The sequence below is a fragment of the Camelina sativa genome, chromosome 6 (genome assembly GCF_030686135.1).
Source record: "Camelina sativa cultivar CO46 ecotype springtype chromosome 6, ASM3068613v1".
Classification (NCBI taxonomy): Eukaryota; Viridiplantae; Streptophyta; class Magnoliopsida; order Brassicales; family Brassicaceae; genus Camelina; species Camelina sativa.
Window position 1 is genome coordinate 25,657,492 of NC_141885.1, and position 19,737 is coordinate 25,677,228.

General features: G+C 36.9%; 3 protein-coding genes and 1 pseudogene across 6 annotated transcripts; all 4 read left to right on the forward strand.

Moving 5' to 3' along the window:
• Nucleotides 1-2,342: 2,342 nt before the first annotated feature.
• LOC104793077 (xylan glycosyltransferase MUCI21) lies at nt 2,343-4,421 on the forward strand. The gene is made up of 3 exons (XM_010519354.3): nt 2,343-2,776; nt 2,882-2,959; nt 3,109-4,421. Exons 1-3 carry the CDS (start codon nt 2,593-2,595, stop codon nt 4,323-4,325), a joined length of 1,479 nt encoding a protein of 492 aa, XP_010517656.1. The 5' UTR covers nt 2,343-2,592; the 3' UTR covers nt 4,326-4,421.
• A 3,193-nt stretch (nt 4,422-7,614) lies between these two features.
• Nucleotides 7,615-10,114, forward strand: LOC104793078 (uncharacterized). Of its 3 annotated transcripts, XM_019226774.2 has the most exons (10): nt 7,995-8,190; nt 8,493-8,532; nt 8,622-8,662; nt 8,765-8,864; nt 8,967-9,008; nt 9,183-9,241; nt 9,321-9,404; nt 9,512-9,563; nt 9,642-9,721; nt 9,821-10,114. In XM_019226774.2, exons 1-10 carry the CDS (start codon nt 8,069-8,071, stop codon nt 9,921-9,923), a joined length of 723 nt encoding a protein of 240 aa, XP_019082319.2. In that variant the 5' UTR covers nt 7,995-8,068; the 3' UTR covers nt 9,924-10,114. The 3 variants fall into 3 exon arrangements, with proteins under 3 accessions (XP_010517657.2, XP_019082319.2, XP_087310873.1); XM_010519355.3 differs by lacking the exon at nt 9,321-9,404 and having other exon boundaries at nt 7,615-8,190; XM_087454747.1 differs by lacking the exon at nt 9,821-10,114 and having other exon boundaries at nt 9,642-9,725.
• A 3,565-nt stretch (nt 10,115-13,679) lies between these two features.
• LOC147942999 (uncharacterized) lies at nt 13,680-15,314 on the forward strand. The gene is made up of 6 exons (XM_087456257.1): nt 13,680-13,765; nt 13,860-13,956; nt 14,221-14,330; nt 14,696-14,767; nt 14,856-15,000; nt 15,111-15,314. The coding sequence occupies exons 1-6, from the start codon at nt 13,680-13,682 to the stop codon at nt 15,312-15,314; spliced, it is 714 nt and encodes a 237-aa protein (XP_087312383.1).
• A 1,756-nt stretch (nt 15,315-17,070) lies between these two features.
• LOC104793080 (protein MIZU-KUSSEI 1 pseudogene) lies at nt 17,071-18,545 on the forward strand (annotated as a pseudogene). The gene has a single exon (XR_015559495.1). The product of XR_015559495.1 is annotated as a protein MIZU-KUSSEI 1 pseudogene (transcript).
• Nucleotides 18,546-19,737: the final 1,192 nt, after the last annotated feature.

Consider the following 19,737-nt stretch of genomic DNA (forward strand, 5'->3'; position numbering starts at 1 on the left):
TAAGTTTTTACCCTTTATATTATGACTATAATTAATCTTTTATATTTAAGATATTGCTTTGTAAACCAAAGAAAAATGATATATAATCCTATATCTAATGTTATTACTTATTACACCTAGACATTAAATGTCACAGAATTTATTTTTATTAGTTGTACATTTTTACCATGCCATATTATATAGAAGTCTGCAGCAATTTTAATATTCCATCAGTGACCAAAATAAAGAATATTGCATTAACTGTAGTCTTGTAGATTATTAAAATTGTTGGCATCGTATCATTTATCTATCTCCGATGATTTCCATTTACCAAAACATTGAAACATTTGGGCATAAGTGCATAACAACAAGCCAGGTAAACATTCTACGACAAGAAGATGGACTTGTATCCTCCCGGAGTAAAAAGGTAATATGCGCCATCATTCACAAAACTTATAGGGTTTATTTGGTGATTGCGAAAAGGTTAGCTTAAGTAGCGAAGTACGCAGGGAATGTGACTAACACGAGAGAAAAATAAGACAGAAGTAAATCTGAAAAAAATGATATGTATTACATGTGCTTGGATAGTAATTGGCCAAAGATAACTTGGCATTCTATATATTGTAAGATGAAAAAGGCTTTTAACACAAAACAGCCGGAGAGAAACAATTACTACGTTTGCTATATAAGATGATTATAATCACAATTCAGAGCCAAATAAGCGGGATTCAATGTTTAAGTTTTCTAGTATATACTACTTTAGAACAGGTGATGGAACTAAATTGTTTGAACTTTGCATATACCATAATTGATTCTGTCGATAGACATATGATATATGCGATGATACATGGGTATGAATACATAGCAAGAGTTCCAAATCGCAATGTTTTGGTCTTTGGTCTTCACTAAATTCAATTTCTGTAGTGGATCAAAAGCAATTCGTGATGATACATATGTAGAAATATAATAATATATTGTTGAAAAGGTAACATATCGATCGTGTTGTGTGGGTAGCATTGGATATTGTAACAAGTGCTACCGCGATATAACATTACCATTTCCAGAAAACAACATACATGCTAGGAAATGTTCCCATAAGAAACCATAATCAAGAACAAACACATGGGATTAACGAAACAAAACAAAAGGTTGCTTATTCTATCAAATATATAGAAGCCCTGATTTATTAAATAAAGGTTTGTAAATCCTTCGATAAAGGGATCCAGCCTTAGGATTCAATTCACTCAAATCTGGTTTGATTTAATGGAAAATAAAGTGAAACGGTGATATATAACGGTCTTGCTTCCAAAGGCAGATTCGTTTTGTTAGCAAGTTTTTGGCGGAGATTAAACTTTGAACACGTCAAGATTCGATCTCTCCATTTTTTTAAAAAAAACTAAAGATTTATAATTCATTTTAAATCGTCATCATATCTATGCTGCAAAGTCACATTGTGAATCTTTCATTTAAGGATCATCCAACTAGATCATTATTTTGTTTTTTCTTAATTTTCAAAAGAAAATTATGTATCCTTGTTTTTTTTATTAATCTAGACAATTTTACCAAACTAATTATTTGGTCTTCATATAATTGGGGTCGGCTCAATAATGGTGGCGGTCATGTGCCAACGCGGGAAGAATAAAGAAAATGTATCAAATAGTCGTTGTAAAGATGATAAATTGTAGTTCTAAAAGTTATACCATACTTATAAATTTTATTTCACTCGGACCTAATTCAAGATTCCACCATTGACAGAGATTTATCAATCAAAATACAGTAGTATAAGATAATAAAGTCATTAAATTTCCAAACCATTACAAAAATTTATCCGACAGTTTCTGACAATAAAGCTAAAAGCAGAAGAAGAGAAATACAAATCTAACAGTTAATCTATCGTCTGAATTTTGTATAAATCTTTGGAACTTGGAAGGGATGAGATCTCATTGTAGTCTCAAATTATAATACTCATTTTAATATTGCAATTTTTATGGTTAATAATTGACAAAGATACAGTTCGTTCCATTTGGTAAATTGGTATAGAGTAAAGCGAATAGCTAGCTCATAAGTCATAATCATATTATGCGAAATCCGTTGTCAAAGCGGTTGTTCTGCATCATGCACATGCACCACCAAAAAAAAAAAAAGAGAACATATGAACCTTTTTAAAAAACGTCACGCCGTTCTAGGCCCACGAAACCAAATGCTACGCCGTTTTCTAGTTAAACTCTCTTTGACTTTTGACCAAACCATTGAGTTGACAGCCGTCTCCTCTCTGTTGTTTCCGTGTTCTTACCCAAAACGAGAGGAAAGTCCACTAAACCCCAAATACTATTAATTAAAAACTGGTATCTAATTGAGATGCTACCTTTCATCATTGTTTCACTCGGTTCCATATATAGTCTGTATGTATATATGCGTATGTATTAAAAAGTCTCTTTGTATCCTCATAGTCAGAGTCACCCATCTTATCTCTCTTTCTCTCTCTGCTTCGTCCCCAAGAAAAGTGAAAAACTAATCTCTGTTTTTGTGCTTGAAACGTAACCGAAATCACCAAGATCGATCAGACCAGACCCTTCATCAACATCGAAAGCCTGCGTTCTGGGTTTTCAGAAGATGGTGCAGTACCAGAGATTAATCATCCACCATGGAAGAAAAGAGGAAAGTGGTGGAAGCGGTTGCTGCTACTCCAAGAGAGCTAAACGAAACTTTCGTTGTCTTCTCTTTTTTTCTCTCCTCTCTTGCTGTTTCGTCTTGTCTCCTTATTACCTATTCGGCTTCTCAACTCTCTCCCTCCTAGGTACTTAACTACTTACTATATCTCTCTCTCTAACTCTAACACACCCAATCTTATTTTTGTCTATTTGATCTGTCACTTATCTCTCTGTTTTTTACTCTTTTCCAGATTCGTTCCGCAGAGAAATCGAAGGTCTTAGTTCCAACGAGCCATTCACTACCCCTCTGTGCTCAGAAATCTCCAATGGTTAGTCTTTTGTTTTTGTTTCTTTTTCAAAAATCTTATCCCGATTCATTCTTTTACCAAAGCCTGAAAAAAACAGAGTTTTGATCTCTTCATCTTGATATTAGAGACAGAGTTTTTGAAAACTTATTGATTCTTCTTTTTGTACGCAGGAACCATTTGTTGCGACAGAAGCGGTTTGAGATCTGATATATGTGTTATGAAAGGTGATGTCCGATTAAACTCCGCTTCTTCCTCAGTCTTCCTCTTTACCGCCTCCACCAAGGACAACACAAAACCGGAAAAGATCAAACCTTACACGAGAAAATGGGAGACTAGTGTGATGGACACTGTTCAAGAACTCAGCCTCATCACCAAAGATTCGAACAAATCTTCAGATAGTGTATGCGATGTGTTCCACGATGTTCCTGCTGTGTTCTTCTCCACTGGTGGATACACGGGAAACGTATACCACGAATTTAACGACGGGATCATCCCTTTGTTTATAACTTCGCAGCATTACAAGAAAAAAGTTGTGTTTGTCATCGTTGAGTATCATGATTGGTGGGAGATGAAGTATGGAGACATCGTTTCGCAGCTCTCGGATTACCCTCTGGTTGATTTCAATGGAGATGCGAGAACTCATTGTTTCAAAGAAGCTACAGTTGGATTGCGTATTCACGACGAGTTAACTGTGAATTCTTCACTGGTCAATGGGAATCAAACCATTGTTGACTTCCGAAACGTTTTGGATCGTGGTTATACTCATCGTATCCAAAGCTTGGTCCAGGAGGAAACAGAGGCCAACGTGACCGCAGTACCCGATTTCAAGAAGAAGCCAAAACTGGTGATTCTATCAAGAAACGGATCATCGAGGGCGATACTTAACGAGAAACTTCTCGTGGAGCTAGCAGAAGAAATAGGATTTAATGTCGAGGTTCTAAGACCACAAAAGACAACGGAAATGGCTAAGATTTATCGTTCGATGAACACGAGCGATGTAATGATCGGTGTACATGGAGCAGCAATGACTCATTTCCTATTCTTGAAACCGAAAACAGTCTTCATTCAGATCATCCCGTTAGGGACGGATTGGGCGGCAGAGACATACTATGGAGAACCGGCGAAGAAGCTAGGATTGAAGTACATTGGATACAAGATTGCGCCGAGAGAGAGCTCTTTATATGAAGAATATGGTAAAGATGATCCTGTAATCCGAGATCCGGATAGTCTCAACGATAAAGGATGGGAATATACTAAGAAAATATATCTACAAGGACAAAACGTGAAGCTTGACTTGAGAAGATTTAGAGAAACGTTAACTCGTTCCTACGATTTCACAATCAGAAGGAGATTTAGAGATGAAGTTCCTCGTTTACTTGTTACATAGAGAGATATTGTAGAGAAAGGACGTAAAGGAAGTGTTACATTTTGCTCTTTTTTTGTAAAGTTTTTGATGAGAGAATTAAATTCATTTTTTCGTAAAGATAATACAGTAAATCAATACACGCTTCGGGTTGATCCCAATTGTGTGGGAGATGGAGACTCTATCATAGTGTTTGCGAGAATAGATGATCCATCTACTATTCCAGAGGATGTCAATGATTTAGTAAAACAAAGAACAAAAGAACGCAGCCAGAAAAATTACCGAGAAGCAGACGTACTTCGCAACAAGATCAATGACTGAAGGTATTGAAACACTTGTTCGGAGGTACCTAAGGTACTGAAGTAGTTAAAATATTTGTACAAAAGTTGAGCCTAATAGGCTTGCGACTGAATTATTAATTTCTTTCTTTCTTAAAAAAATGAATTATTAAGATTTTCAATCGTGTGACTCATTAGTTGAGCCTAATAGGCTTGCGACTGAATTATTAATTTCTTTCTTTCTTAAAAAAATGAATTATTAAGATTTTCAATCGTGTGACTCATTAGTTGAACCAAAATAAAATAACTCAAATAGATTATGGCCTTGAATGGATGTGGTTTTTCAAATGGTTTTTGGTTTTAGATTTTTCAAAAATTTATTTTTTAACCATTTAAGATTTTATGAAAAATGGTTTCTCTAAAAAAAATAGGAAATCCAGATTCTTGAAGATTTTACTAATTTCTTAACAAAATTCAAAATCCCAATTCAATGAGTTTTTGAGATTTCCTCTAAAAAAACATTTTTTCTAATTTTTTCTTTGTTTTTAAATTTATTTTGCAAAATCTAAAAACCAAAATCAAAAAACAAAAATCTATAATCTAAAAACTACCTAATATCTCTCAAACATTCATGGCCTTAATATTATAGAAATTTTGAAGCTCCCAAATAATAGATTGTACGCTCTACACCAAGGTTTACCACAATATTCCAACCAATAAATAACTCACTGCCATGTCTCAGTTAGTTCCATAAGCCCATATTAAGCCTAATTTATATGGGCTTAGATAAATAAAATAAGCCTTTTCTTACGGGTCGAGAAGATTTTATAGGTTTGGTTACTCTGAGTGAGTGAGTGAGTGAGCGAGTTCGAATTATCTCACGAATCCTAGGGGTGCATTAAACTAAATATTTTATAAGATTTTAGGGTATTCTTAAAATCCCTATTATTTAATTGGTGATTCTTAAAAATCTTTTAAAATCTAGTGTTTTTGAATTTGAAATTTATAGAAATTATTTAAAATAATTCACAATCATCTGTTATTGAATTAATAATTTATAAATTTCACTTAAAATCTATTGTTATTCAAAATATCACAATTTTTTTTAAAAAAAGAATTTTAAGTGATTCTAACAGATTTTTAAAACATTTTTAGTTGAAAAATATGAGCGATAAAATCACACCCTCAAAGGTGCGACTTTAAAGGATTTCAAACAAAAGAATAAAAAAAGGAGTACGAAACCAATTGCATAATTTTTACGTTTTCTCTCTCTCTCTCGTCGTCTCTCACGTCCGGCTGTGGGATATGAAAACGCCGATCGACATCTATGTGGAGATCAAGAGATTGTCCAAGGAAGGGAAAACGATCTCGGCCAAGACAGTGCAAACGCTCGCCGGACAAGAAGGCGCAAACCAGGCAGCGTATCCTACTTACTTCGTTGGTCGTTTGGGTGAGGATGTGTATGGGAAGCTTATTGCTGAGGCGTTGGTGTTCCCGGGTTCATCTGAATTACGTGACATCTGTGAATGATGGGCCAACGGGACACGTCGTGGTCATGTTTCAGTCGGATAGTTAGAATTCGTTAATCATTGTTGGTGGTGCTACCGTGCTAATATGAAAGCTTGGCCTGAGAAGTTGAGTAGTGATGATATTGAGATCGTGAATGCTTGTATTTTCATGCTTCAAAGAGAGATCCCAAATGCTAAGGTCACATTAAAAATTTAATTTTAAATTACTTGTGAGAGTTGTTGTAGTAATATTAGGGAAGCTCTATTGAAATTGAAATGATGCCAGTGGTAACAATGTAGAGGAATGGATCGTCGATCAGATGCATACGTAAATTACTTTCTCCCTTAATCGTAAAGTGTTGTTGGTATCACTTAATTCTTTTCTAGCTCAGTTCAAGAGTTGGTGTTTGTAGGTAAGACCTGTGGTGGAAACTGGCTATGAGAATCTTCTACTTGTGCGGCTGTTATTGGAGACGTAGATACCTTGTATTCGAAAGTCTACAGTGAGTGAATCAGAACATTCTTCATTGAACTTAGTTTGGTTTAAGAGATTATATTTGTATTGTAGATGATGAAGATAAAAATGCTTTGATCGATTTGTTTGGAAAAGTTAGAGACGATTGGATTAACGAGGACTTGACAACTTGGATCGGTGCCAATAGGTATGTCTTCAACATCAAAGACTACTAGGAAAAACAAGTTTGAGACCAATATTGTACAAACAATTAAGTCAAGGTTCCAAATTTTCTTGCACATTTAGCTTTGATATATAGCGTATACTATATATGCAGATTCTATCCAGGAGTTTCAGATGCACTCAAATTTGCCAGCTCAAAGATTTACATTGTTACCACAAAATAGGTGCAGTAGTAATGATTCCATTCCAATTCATAACTGTCTCGTCTGTCGCTATCATAAGTATGCGTCAGTAGACTAGATATATTGGTTGATCATATATATATGTTTAGACTAGAACATTTAGCTTGTTCACTTTTCTCTTTAAGACTTTAAAATCGTTCCCCGTGACGTTGAAACAGAAAAAAAGAACAAGAGAACAAATCACATATAATAACGATGCTCTCCTTATATTTTATTTTAAATATCCTAAAATCATCCAAAATCCAATTATAAAATCTCAGCAAATCACAAATCATTTTTCCTAATCTCTAACAAATAACCACAAATCTCATAAAATACATTCAAATCTCTCAAAATTCTAAAATATTAAAATCCCACCAAATTTTCTAAAATATCAAGTTCAATACACCCTCCCTAGTTTCCGATTCCAATCCAAACAACTGAGAGCATGTGCGTGCCAAGGAGGTAACAAGATAAAAATTTCGATTTCAAACCCTAGAAAATTGATATTTTTTTCGTTTTTCTAACCTTTTTAGGGCTGTGAATTTTTTAATATTTTTTTTTGGTAATATGGTTGCATCTGGGAACGAGGCAACGATAGCTGTGGAAAGGCTTCTTGAGAGTATGGCTGCAGTGAATGCAAATCTGCAAATGAGTGATGAAGAATTTGTGGCCTGGCAGAGCGCGCTTCAGAATCATTTGAATAGAGTGATTGCAGCGCGACAGGAACCTGAGCAGATGTGATCTGTTTTACTGCTTTTTTTAACTAGTCTGTTGTGTTCATTGGTCGAAATTTAAATTTATTATGCCTTTAGTTTAGTTAGTGGATTCTGAGCTCGAGCTCTTGTAATAATATGATTTGAACCTATTTCTTTCTGTAGTATAAAAATATAATCCTGCGTCTAGTTTACATATTTTGTTTTCTCTGAATTTTATTGTTATTCGTTAAGATAATAAAATCAATTTCTTCTAAATTAAATATTAGGAAATTTTTAAGCACAAAAGGATGTAATAATATATTTAATTAATAAACTCAATCGCCGTCTCTATCTCAGCCTTTTTCCTATAAAACACTTTTCTTTTGGGGTTTTTGGGTTTAGTTCGATCCGGATTACACAGAGATATGGGGAGAGAGAGGGTTAAGATGAAGATGAAGCTGAAGCTGAAGCTGAAGAGGAAGCCAAAAGAGTTGCGGAAGAAGGCGAGAGTGCTCTGCGATTTCTGCGGAGTATCCACCACCCGCAGGTATATCTTCTTCACAGTACAATCTTGACGAACAAGTGTTCTGTTTTCTAAGGTTTAGGTAATTTGTTGAACTAGCTCTTAGGTTATTGATATGGAACCCTAGCCATCGCAAAATCTGATCCTGGAGTTTCTTTTGATTGGTTAGCTTTTAGCCTATTACTATAGGGATCCCTATAGCTCTAGGTTCTAAGTTTTGGTCTGTTAAGGTTCATGATTGTACTCTTCAACATAAGTACTACTATGCTTGTAATCATCAAACCAACCGTTTAAAACCTAAACCCTGACTTCTTCTGGGTTTCCAGATACGAACAAAGCCCACACAAACAAGAACTTGAAGCACTGGTATGTTCACAAATATCCGCAACTCTTTTCAAGTCATCAACTTTTTATCTTTCTCTCTGTTTTGATTGGTTCTTACACCACTTGCCTAGTCTATGGAGAGCGAACTCAAGAGATTAAGGCTTTTGACCAGGTATATATAACTCATTTAACATTTTCCCGTTTCTTATTCTTAAGTTTGTCTATTTCTTTCTTTTCCACTGCTGTTCGTATGAGCTGTCATTTATATTCCCAGGAGAATGACTGGTAAGGATCTCGACGGTTCGAGTTTCGAGGAGCTGCTATTACTTAGAAACCATCTAGACCGAGTCATGGACATTGTGACCAACCAAAAGGTTGCTTAATACACAAATTTTATAGGCAGGAAACTGATGAGACGACTTCTTTCTCCTATTAATGAAAATGTAGTTAAAACATCTTGTTTAAATTTATTACAGGACAAAATAAAGCTCGAAAAGGCAGAAAGGCTGCGCCAACAGGTAAAGATTTTAAACAGTACATTACCCAACAAAACAAGATTTGTTTGTGAAGTTTTGAATTGATGTGGAAGAAGGCAATGCTTATATTGCGTCTTCTTTGTTTTCTTATTTTTTCGTTTTTCCTTATAGATCCACCATGTTTGATCTTGCAGTATTCTTCTTTCATTTTTGCAGAAGAAGGAAGCAGGGGATGAGAATGAAGGTTGGAGGAGAAGAGTTTTGGTTCCTTGCAGGTAATCTTGTTGTTGCTAAAAAGGATTTTTTTCTTGGTTGGGTTTGTCCAAAGGGTTTAGGTTTCTTTTGTTGAATCAGTACTTGGGGTAAAAAAGTAGATATGGAATCAGTTGTTTTATTGCTGAATCCGATCCTCCCGTTAGAGATCACTTATGGAATCAGGTTAGGTTCCAAGTTGGTGCAGAAAAACATTGTCTTTCTTTTTTTTTTTTTATTGGACCAATTGTGCAAAAGTAAAGCCTGACTTGTTCTGGGTATATATGTAACAGATCTGGAGAGAGACAAGAGAAACAAGCTGATAAAGCACCACCACCACCACTGGTACCTATTTATATGTATATATTCACTTGCGGTCATGTCTCTTCTTTTTTTTGCCTCTCATTGCTTCTGTTATTGCAGTCTCGAAGTCAGATAGAATACGAGAGACGAAAAGCTGAATCCATGCACAGCAAATTCGAGAGATTATGGCTGTTGAAGGAGTAATGACATTTTACACTCTATTTACTCTGCATAATAATAATGTTTTTTTAACACTTTGGTTCTTATCGGGTTTTTTTTCTTTTGAATCCTCCTCACAGGAGAATGAATGGTAGAGAGCTGACAGGTATGACAATCATTGAGCATTACTTACTTCTAGATCAGCTGTACCAAGGATTTCGAGGTCTGAATGAGCATCTTTGAGCATCAAAGATGATCAAGAATTGAACAATTTGCAATGCTATGCAAGACTCATTTGCAATGATATGAATGACATGTTTGCATTTTGGTTTGCATATAAGAATAATTTAATATTCTGAATCCATAATGTCATTACAGTTTGACCAAAGTAAAACATTTGGTCTAGTCTTGAATCGATGGTTCAACAAAACAAACCCCCAAGAAGAGCAGTTTTGGAAAAATATTCGAAAAATACCAAAATCAATCAATATAGACAAGAGAAAAGAAAAGAAGGGAAAGATAAGTAACGTCAATGTGTCTCATTCGCATTCACATCTCTATAAACTAGTGGATGGGTAAAGAAAAGTGCTTTTGACATTGAAGGTGAATCTCATCTAGTTTGAGGATACTAAAACGCCGCAACGTTGGAGAAGAAAAGACCTCTCTCTCTCATCTTGCTTACAAATTTTCACATAAGCAGATTTTTTCTAGGTTTGAGAATTCACTGATGCTTTTTTTGGTAACATGTATGTATGAGTGAAACTTGGTGTAATGTATGTGTCAAGGTGGAAACCGGGGGTTTAAGAGGGTTCTAATTCTAAATAAGGTAGGCCCTTAAAACGCAGCCCAAAAAATAATAGACGCAGCCCAAATAAAAAACCTAAATTAAAATTATAAACGCTTAATTTGTTTCCTTTTTTTTTCTTTTTCTAGTCGTTCTATATACAGTATATGTTCCCAATTTCCCCATACAAGTATGTATAGTATAACCATCTCGCAGTTTCGTTCGATCCGACGACTATGAAGAAGAAGAAGATGAGAGTGCCCTGCAATTTCTGCGAGTTCTCCAGCAACAGGTTATTAGAATAAGAATCCTTATATGTGTATATTAGGGAGCTTAGTTAATAGCCTCTAACGGCTATCTTGTACAGCTACTCCTCTCATGGTATTCAACCTCGGTTTTCTTGTCCTTATACCTCTCAACAAAACGGTCGTGCTGAACGCACTCTTCGCACAATTAACAACCTTGTTCGTGTTCTTCTCTTTCAAGCTAAGATGCCCAACACCTATTGGGTTGAAGCCTTAAACATGGCTGCTCATCTTTTTAACATTCTTCCTTCGAGTGCTATAAACAATCAAATTCCATTCACTTGCCTTTTTAACATACCTGCTAACTATGATCACCTTCGCGTTTTTGGTTGTTTATGTTACCCCAATCTTCTTCCCACCACCACCAATAAACTCTCACCACGCTCCACTAAAAGTGTTTTTATTGGTTACCCGTCTAACCATCGTGGGTATCGTTGCCTTGAACTTTCTTCTGGCCGCATAATTATTTCATGTGATGTAGTTTTTGATGAATCCACTTTTCCTTTTTCTATTACTTCATCTAGTTCACCTCTTCCTACTCCATCTTCCCACTCCTTAACCCTTTCACCACACTCTCAATTTTCAATTTTTCCATCCTCCACTACATCCTCTACTTCTACTCCTGTTATCACTGTCCCGTCTAATGCTATACCTGGAACAACAAGACCTACTTCTCTCTCTTTACCTATATTAACTCCTCCACCACCTCCTGCAGTTCCACCATCTCCTCCTCTGTCACCTCCGGTGTCTCCGTCATCTCCAGTACCTTCGTCACCTCCGGTACCTCCATCACCCCCGATACCTCCGTCACCACCAACGCCTCCTTCTCCTCCGGTGCCTCCATCACCACCGGGTCCTCCACAACCTGCTCCTCCCCCACCAGCCCCTACTCGTGTCCACACAAGGAGTCAAAGTGGTATTACTAAACCTAAATGAATCCTCTCTCTTCATACAACTCATCTTTCTCCTCTTCCCCGTTCTCATATTCAGGCGGCCCGTGATCCTAACTGGAATGGGGCAATGTCATCCGAATACACGGCTCAAAAATCTGCGGGCACATGGGATCTTGTTCCTCGTCCGATGAATACTAACATTGTGCGCTCTATGTGGTTGTTCAGTCATAAATTTAATGCAGATGGCACCTTATCTCGGTACAAAGCTCGGTTAGTCACAAATGGCAAATCGCAACAGGTGGGTGTTGATTGTGAGGAGACATTCAGCCCCGTCATTAAACCAACGACAATTCGCACTGTCCTTGATCTCGTTGTTGCCCGGGACTGGCCCCTCCACCAATTCGACGTTAAGAACGCGTTCCTCCACGGCGACCTTGAAGAAACTGTCTATATGCACCAACCGCCCGGCTTTGTTGATCCAGAAAAACCGAACCATGTGTGCCTGCTCAAGAAATTGTTATACGGTCTCAAACAATCACCAAGGGCGTGGTTTCACTGATTTGCTCAATATGCTACCAAAATTGGTTTCAAGAACAGCAAAAGTGATGCTTCTCTATTTGTCTATCGTCAAGGCAATGAACTTGCCTACCTTCTCTTATACGTCGATGACATCATCCTCACCGCTTCATCCCCTTCTCTTCTCAGGTCAATTCTCTCCTCTCTCAAATCTGAATTTTTAATGACTGATCTTGGTCTACTTCACTATTTCCTTGGCATGGCGGTTCGCAGGGACACTAATGGACTGTTTCTCAGCCAACACAATTATGTTGTGGATATTCTTCATCGTGCAAATATGTCCAACTGTAAACCAGTCACGACTCCAGTTGACACTTCGGCCAAACTCCACGCTGCTGTCGGCCCTCCTGTCGCTGATCCATCACTATACCGAAGTCTTGCCGGAGCTCTCCAATATCTCACCTTCACGAGGCCGGATATCGCTTATGCTGTCCAACAAATCTGCCTCTATTTGCATGACCCTCGTGAGCCTCACTTCACCACCATGAAACGCATCCTCCGTTATCTCAAAGGAACCATCTCTGAAGGCTTACACATCACCCGCTCAAACACAACAACGCTCACTGCTTACACCGATGCGGACTGGGCTGGCTGCCCCAATACACGTCGGTCCACCTCCGGATTTGCCGTCTTTCTTGGTAACAACCTCATCTCCTGGTCCTCTAAACGCCAACCCACTGTATCCCGCTCTAGTGCTGAGGCCAAGTATCGCAGTGTTGCCAATGTCGTTGCCGAAACAATATGGATACGCAACCTACTCCTTCAACTTCATTGCCCTCTTAATACTGCCACACTTGTGTACTGTGATAATATAAGCGCGGTTTATCTCTCCACCAATCCGGTTCAACACCAACGCACCAAGCATATTGAGTTAGATATCTTGTTTGTCCGTGAACGGGTAGCCATGGGCCAGGTTCGTGTCTTCCATGTTCCATCATCCCATCAATATGCAGACATCTTCACCAAAGGTCTCCCTACATCTCTGTTCCGCGATTTCAAGTCCAGTCTTAACGTTTATCCTCATCACGTTTCTTGGAATAAGAATCCATATATTCTTGTGTGTATATTAGGAAGCTTAGTTAATAGCCCCTAACAGCTACCTTGTACAGCTGCTCCTATACAGGTAAGGTTTTGCTGTTTAATTAATCTGAATATGGAAACCATCGCGAAATCTAGATTTCTCTACATTGTTTGACTAGCTAGTTACTTACGTACTAAGCCTCCTCTGCAACAAGATTATGATTGAAAAGGAGAATGCTGCTTTGATTTGATCAATCATTTAGCCAATAGTATCCCTGTTAACCTTTAAAAAAGATTTGACCTTTTTCCAGCAGATACGGATGTGGCTCTGGCTCTGAACAAAGTCTACAGGAACAAGGCAATGTGGTATATATGCATCTCACTCTGTCTGTCCTCTTGTTGCGAACAATTTATTCGTCAGATGAATTTCTATCTATTTTATTTATTGTCTTATCTTCTTGTTCATCAGCTGCTTAAAGAAGTGGAGAGGTTACGGTTTTTGATCAAGTAATGCCCTCTCGTTCGTTTACTTTTTGCCTACTTTCTTTGTTCTACTACTGATTCGTTTTTATGACTTTGTCTTATCTTCATATACTCTCAGGAGATTGACGGGTAGAGATGACGATGCGAGTTACACCGAGCTGCAAGCACTTCAAAGTCATCTAAAGGATGTCAAGCGCATTGTGTTGGACCAAAAGGTGAGGAGTGGGTGTTATCGACATATTCAATTCCGCTCTAAACTTATTTTTTTTTCTGTGAATCTTTGAGGACCCTCAGTGTTGTTGCCTTTTCCAAAGTCTTATTATTACTTACGAGCAAGAAGTCAATCTTGATTCTTTCTATTTCATTGTTCTTGCAATAAGTTTGTTCTTCTTTTATTACAATTATTCCCAGTGTTTTGTCTTCTTAGTTTTCCCAGCGTTTAGATACTTGACATAAATCGCCACCTTACAATTTTGCAGAAGAGACAAGAGCAGGATGAGGCTGATCTTGATCGTTTAAGGAGAAGATCAAATGGCCTTGATGGTTCAAGGACGTGGGCTTTGGTTCCGTGCAAATTCTCTACGAACAGGTAGTCTCCTTGCTGTATAAAAAAAAATCAAAAAATCAACTTATTTGTTGTTAGGTTTGATTAGAACAATTTGTACCTCCATCAGTAGGACTTGAATCCTTTCTCTCCCAGAATGAGAGATATCACTTGGGTTCTAAGTTGTTTCTCGATCAGTAGGACGTTATGATATTTATTAACCTATTGTGTAAGTCTAAAACTTGACTTGCTCTGCATTTATTGTGAAAACAATTCAGCTCTGAAGAAACACAGGAGAACCCAGATGATGGAGCGCCGCTACTGGTCTGTGTACAATACTCTCTTCTGGTCATGTCTCCTTCAGCTTGTACATTTTAAGTTTCTCTCATGTTCTTCTTACATCTGAAAAGGAAGATGAAATTCGAGAGACGAAACTCTGAATCATTGCAGAGCGAGTACCAGAGATTGTGGCTTTCTCACGAGTAAGAATATTTAACTCTTCAGCAGACTGACTCCCTCTTCTTGCTTTGCAAATCAATTCTCTTTTTTTTTTTTTTTCCATCCTCACAGGAGATTGAACGGTAGAGAGCTCGAGCGTTTGACATCCTCCGACCTGTCCTCACTTTACACTCGGATACTAATTGCTTTGTGGGCTTTGGACGACCAAATGATGAGACCAATAAGGGAGCAAACTGAAAGGCAGCGGCGTGAAAAGGTATACTTTTTTTATATATATAAATGCGCGCGTATATGTTCTAACTAGGAAAATCAAAACGGCTTCTTCTAAATCAAAACCTTTATTACTTTGTTTCCTACAACCACAAGGGATCAATCTCGAGTCTAGCTGCTGCTGCCGAACCCGAGAGATATTCACCGGACAATGAAAAAGATTATGAAACTCCCTTGCAATTTAGACTTCTTCTCGTTTCAAGAAAGTTCAGAAAATTCCACAATCGCTATCAGAAGAGAGGAATTCGTTACTCAAAATATACAATAAGCAATGATAGATACACTTGTATTCGTAGATAGATAAAATTCAGGTTTAAAAAGTCTTTATCATTAGACTTTCTACTTTTCGTTTATTTTCTTCCATCTCAAATGAAATAGGTTCAAAAACTTATCAAAGTAGATGTAAAACGACGTGTCAAACGAGTCGATCAAAGAAACCACATGTGTCATGAGATAGTTTGCGGGTTGTTACGTATATATATAGTTAGGTAAACAACATCTTACATCATGAACCATGAACGAGGAACGATATATTCTCATCTTTGGAACCGCCCAGATATTATCGTAGTTAATCTCTCTTTACAGTTTTGTCTTTTCTAATCTGCCTCAACCATAATACTTGTAGCTTAGGATGGTTATGGTGATACGTGCGTATTTATGGGTACTTTGTGGCCTCGCACTTAATCTTTAAACGTATAAACAAAACAAACATCCTTCTATTAAAAAACCAACAACGAAACATGCGTACATATATTTTTACGAACATATATTATTGTTCTAAGAATTTTGTGGTTGCTTAACAATCGGACACATACACTTTTAATGTATGAGACCGTCTTTCTTTGTCTCGATATTCTTTTATTATTCTTATTGGTAAACATATATTCCATAGTAGTAGGCTAGTAGCACTGTCCAATTTTTTGTAATCATGGATATGTATGTTGTCTGTTTATTTGAAACGTATCCCCATAACACGAATTTATCATGTTCATATTCTTTTACGAGAGTTCAAAATTTCATTAGAGAAATTAAACACAGAAAATTACCTAAAAAACGTTATTAATTTATTCAAGGTACTATAATATATTTGAAATAACTAGCTTGTGATACGAGGGGTAGTTAGATGTCTCTATACGCACATATCTCTAGCCTTGATTTGATTTCCATCCACAAACATATACTATCAAAGTATAATCACGCGCGCACTTAATTAACTAAACTACATCATATTATGTTATATACAGTTTAAATTTAATCTGCAGGAAAACAACTTTAAGCTGCATGGATTATGCATATCCGTAACATTAGACACATGCATGTTGCCTAACATTTGCTAATGTCATTACTTGTCTAAACTTTTGACACATGTTTTTCTTTGTGGTGTTAGTTTACCATTGCCATAAAGAAGTGATATTGCTAAAAAACAATGTTATCCCAATTACTTTAGGCAACAATCGTTTTCTTGCATTTATGAACCACGTCACCTATACGTACAGACGAACCGGGACAATATGGAAATCTCTACGACACACCGTTTAAAGCCAACGAATGTTCAACGACTCCAGTTGCGTTGTCCCTTGCCAAATCCAAATGTCAACATATTAAAATTCCAAAAAAAAAAAAAAAAAAGAGATCGTCAACGTAAAATAAAATTTCAAAAAAAAAAAATCAAAATTTACAATTTGTCGTTAGCCGGGTCCATCGTGGACCTACCCTAATGGACGGTTGATATAAGAGGATGGAGGCGAGAGGTTTTAATGATTATGAAAGTAAACAATTTTTAAGACAAAGAAGACATAGTCGTAGTCGTCGTATCATATTTACTTAAAGAAAAAAAAAACTAAACATTTACATATCGTATATTTGTTATTTGTGTACTTTATAAAACAAGCTATAAGTCTATAACACATTAGAAAAAGAGATAATTTCGATACACATGCCTATCGATGCGTATTGGTAAAAACAAGTAGTAATATACTTTTATTACTAGTACTGATATTGTCAAACTAACTCTATGTTCTCTAGTAATGTACGTTAAACTAACAATACATTTTTAATTTTATTGGGACCTCTCAAATGATAGGCAATAAATAACATAATCGCACATCTATATGCTTTTTTAAAATATTCATGTAAAATGTGTATAAATACACACACAAATCGGCCACACCTCTTTGAACACTCATCATCACTTTGGTCGGCCGCTTCTTTCCTTACTCCTTCCTCATATATCTCAACACAATTACCAAAATATAACAACCCTCTCTACTCCTAAGTGGATCGATTTATCGAGACATAAGAATGGTGCAGTACCAAGAACTCGCTCTTCAGAGAAGCTTCAGCTGCGACACAAGAAAGATCAATCCCGCAACTTCTCCGGCGCGTGGTTTACACGGACGTTCACCGTCCTCTTCCTCTTTGATACCAACCATCCCTGAACACGAACTCTTCCTCGTCCCTTGCAGGAGATGCTCTTCCGTCTCCCTTTCCTCTTCTTCCTCCTCGTCCTCGTCTAGGAGTATCGGGAAACTCCAGTTGAAGCTTTCTTCGTTCTTGCGTTCTCTCATCAACGTCATCAACATCCCTGCTTGCAAATTCCTCTCTCTTCCTTCTCCGCCGTCTTCTTCTTCCGGCGTTTCTAACCAACTCATCTCACTCGTCACCGGTGGATCATCTTCTCTTGGGAGAAGAGTCACTGGGACTCTGTATGGACATAGAAGAGGCCACGTCACGTTTTCCGTCCAGTACGATCCGAGGTCCGACCCGGTCTTGCTTCTTGACCTAGCCATGTCAACGGCAACTCTCGTCAAAGAGATGTCGTCCGGACTCGTCAGGATCGCTCTGGAGTGCGAGAAGCGTCATCGACCGGGGACTAAGCTTTTCCAAGAGCCCAAATGGACGATGTATTGCAACGGGAGGAAGTGTGGATACGCGGTGTCCCGTGGTGGCGCGTGTACTGATTCGGATTGGCGCGTGCTGAACACGGTTTCTAGGGTTACAGTTGGAGCAGGAGTGATTCCCACGGCGAAGAGTATTGGTGACGTGTCCGGTGTTGGAAGTGGAACGGATCTTGGGGAGTTATTGTATATGAGAGGCAGGTTTGAAAGAGTCGTGGGGAGCCGTGACTCGGAGGCGTTCTACATGATGAACCCGGACAAAAACGGAGGTCCAGAACTCAGTATTTTTCTTCTTAGAATATAATAATACAAAAATGTCTTCATAAAAATAATTTATTGACTTTTTAAAAAATTTGAAAATGTCTTAAGTGACGTATTATTATATAGTGAATGAATGCAATGTTGTGTCATGAAATATATGTAATCGTTAGTGATATAAAACTATACAAAAGGAAGAGAGAGGGCCTATAGGAGGGTATCATAGTTTTTTTCTTCTAATTGTTTTATATGATGTGGTACTTTTTTTTTTTGTATTAGAAGGATGTGATTATTAGTTTGTGGTTGCTTATATGCAAGGCATGAAGATCCCCACATGGTCCGTCATGATTAATGCCAATTTAAGATTCCTATTGTCTTTACTATAAACTTTAAGTATTAAATTTGAGCAAGTCGAATTCGCTTTTACGTGTAGTGTAACGCGTGGAGCAATCTTGTTTAACATCTAAACAATAAATTATCTAGAAAGTGGGACTGCTTTTGAGTTGTAACAATCAATTCATAACTAAACACCGTTTATATTTTAGCTTAGAAAGCTTAGCATATGAACATCAAATTAACGAGTTACACTTGTAACATAATAAGTATAGACTATACGTAGTTAAGTATCTTTTAATGAATCGAGTGTATATGAATAATTTTTAAGAGAAATTATCAGATGGAAAAGGAATTTAATGTGTAGAAATATAGGTGAGCCGAAATATATGTTAAATTGATTAATTTACATAAGACGTTATAATTATCAGTTTTTGCCAATACTTTGATCTAAAGTGGAAGTAATAAAAGAAGGAATGAAAACCCCTAACAAATGAAACTCTGATCAAATTTTAATAGGTGAGGAGAAATATAAAGAAATGGAAAATGCAGGGGTGGATGATCGTGATTCGTGAGAAAAAAAAAGTGGGTGGGAAAGAGCGTAAAACCCACAGGCCTTGCCTTTTAGTGGACATAGTCTGAAAAAAACTCATCAAAGCCGCAAAGCCAAAAATTCCCTTTTAGGAACTTTCCCTGCATTTTTGGACCACACCTTTTTTCATGCATCTCAAGGTTAATTTGTGAGTCTATCAGTTTCCTAATTTTGTGTGTGTGTCTTTGTTGCGGTAAAAGTGAATTATTCAAAAGTTAAGACTACACAAGCTAAGTTAGTTTATTGGTGATTAATCTTGGTTTCTTCTGTTAATCATGGATTTCCAAACTTTTGATCTATATATTCTCTTTTAAGTTTGAGATAGTATTAATTTTGGCGCATTCACAAACACAAATACTTTTATCTATCCAAGATTCAAACGTGGATATAATAACAGTGTAACATTGTTCTTTTAACCGGGTTGAACCAACCGCATATATAAGAAAACAGGTTAAATTATTATTACTTTTTTGTTGGTTTACTAAAATGATCAAAATTTTGTGAATGGATCTCTTATTTTTAGTTTGTATATGATGATCTGTTATAAAAAATCAGAATTAAATTCCCTTCTAAAATAGCTAGTAGTTCTAATATATAATTACCTCTAAATCTCAAGAACTTTTTATTATAAAATAGATAATAT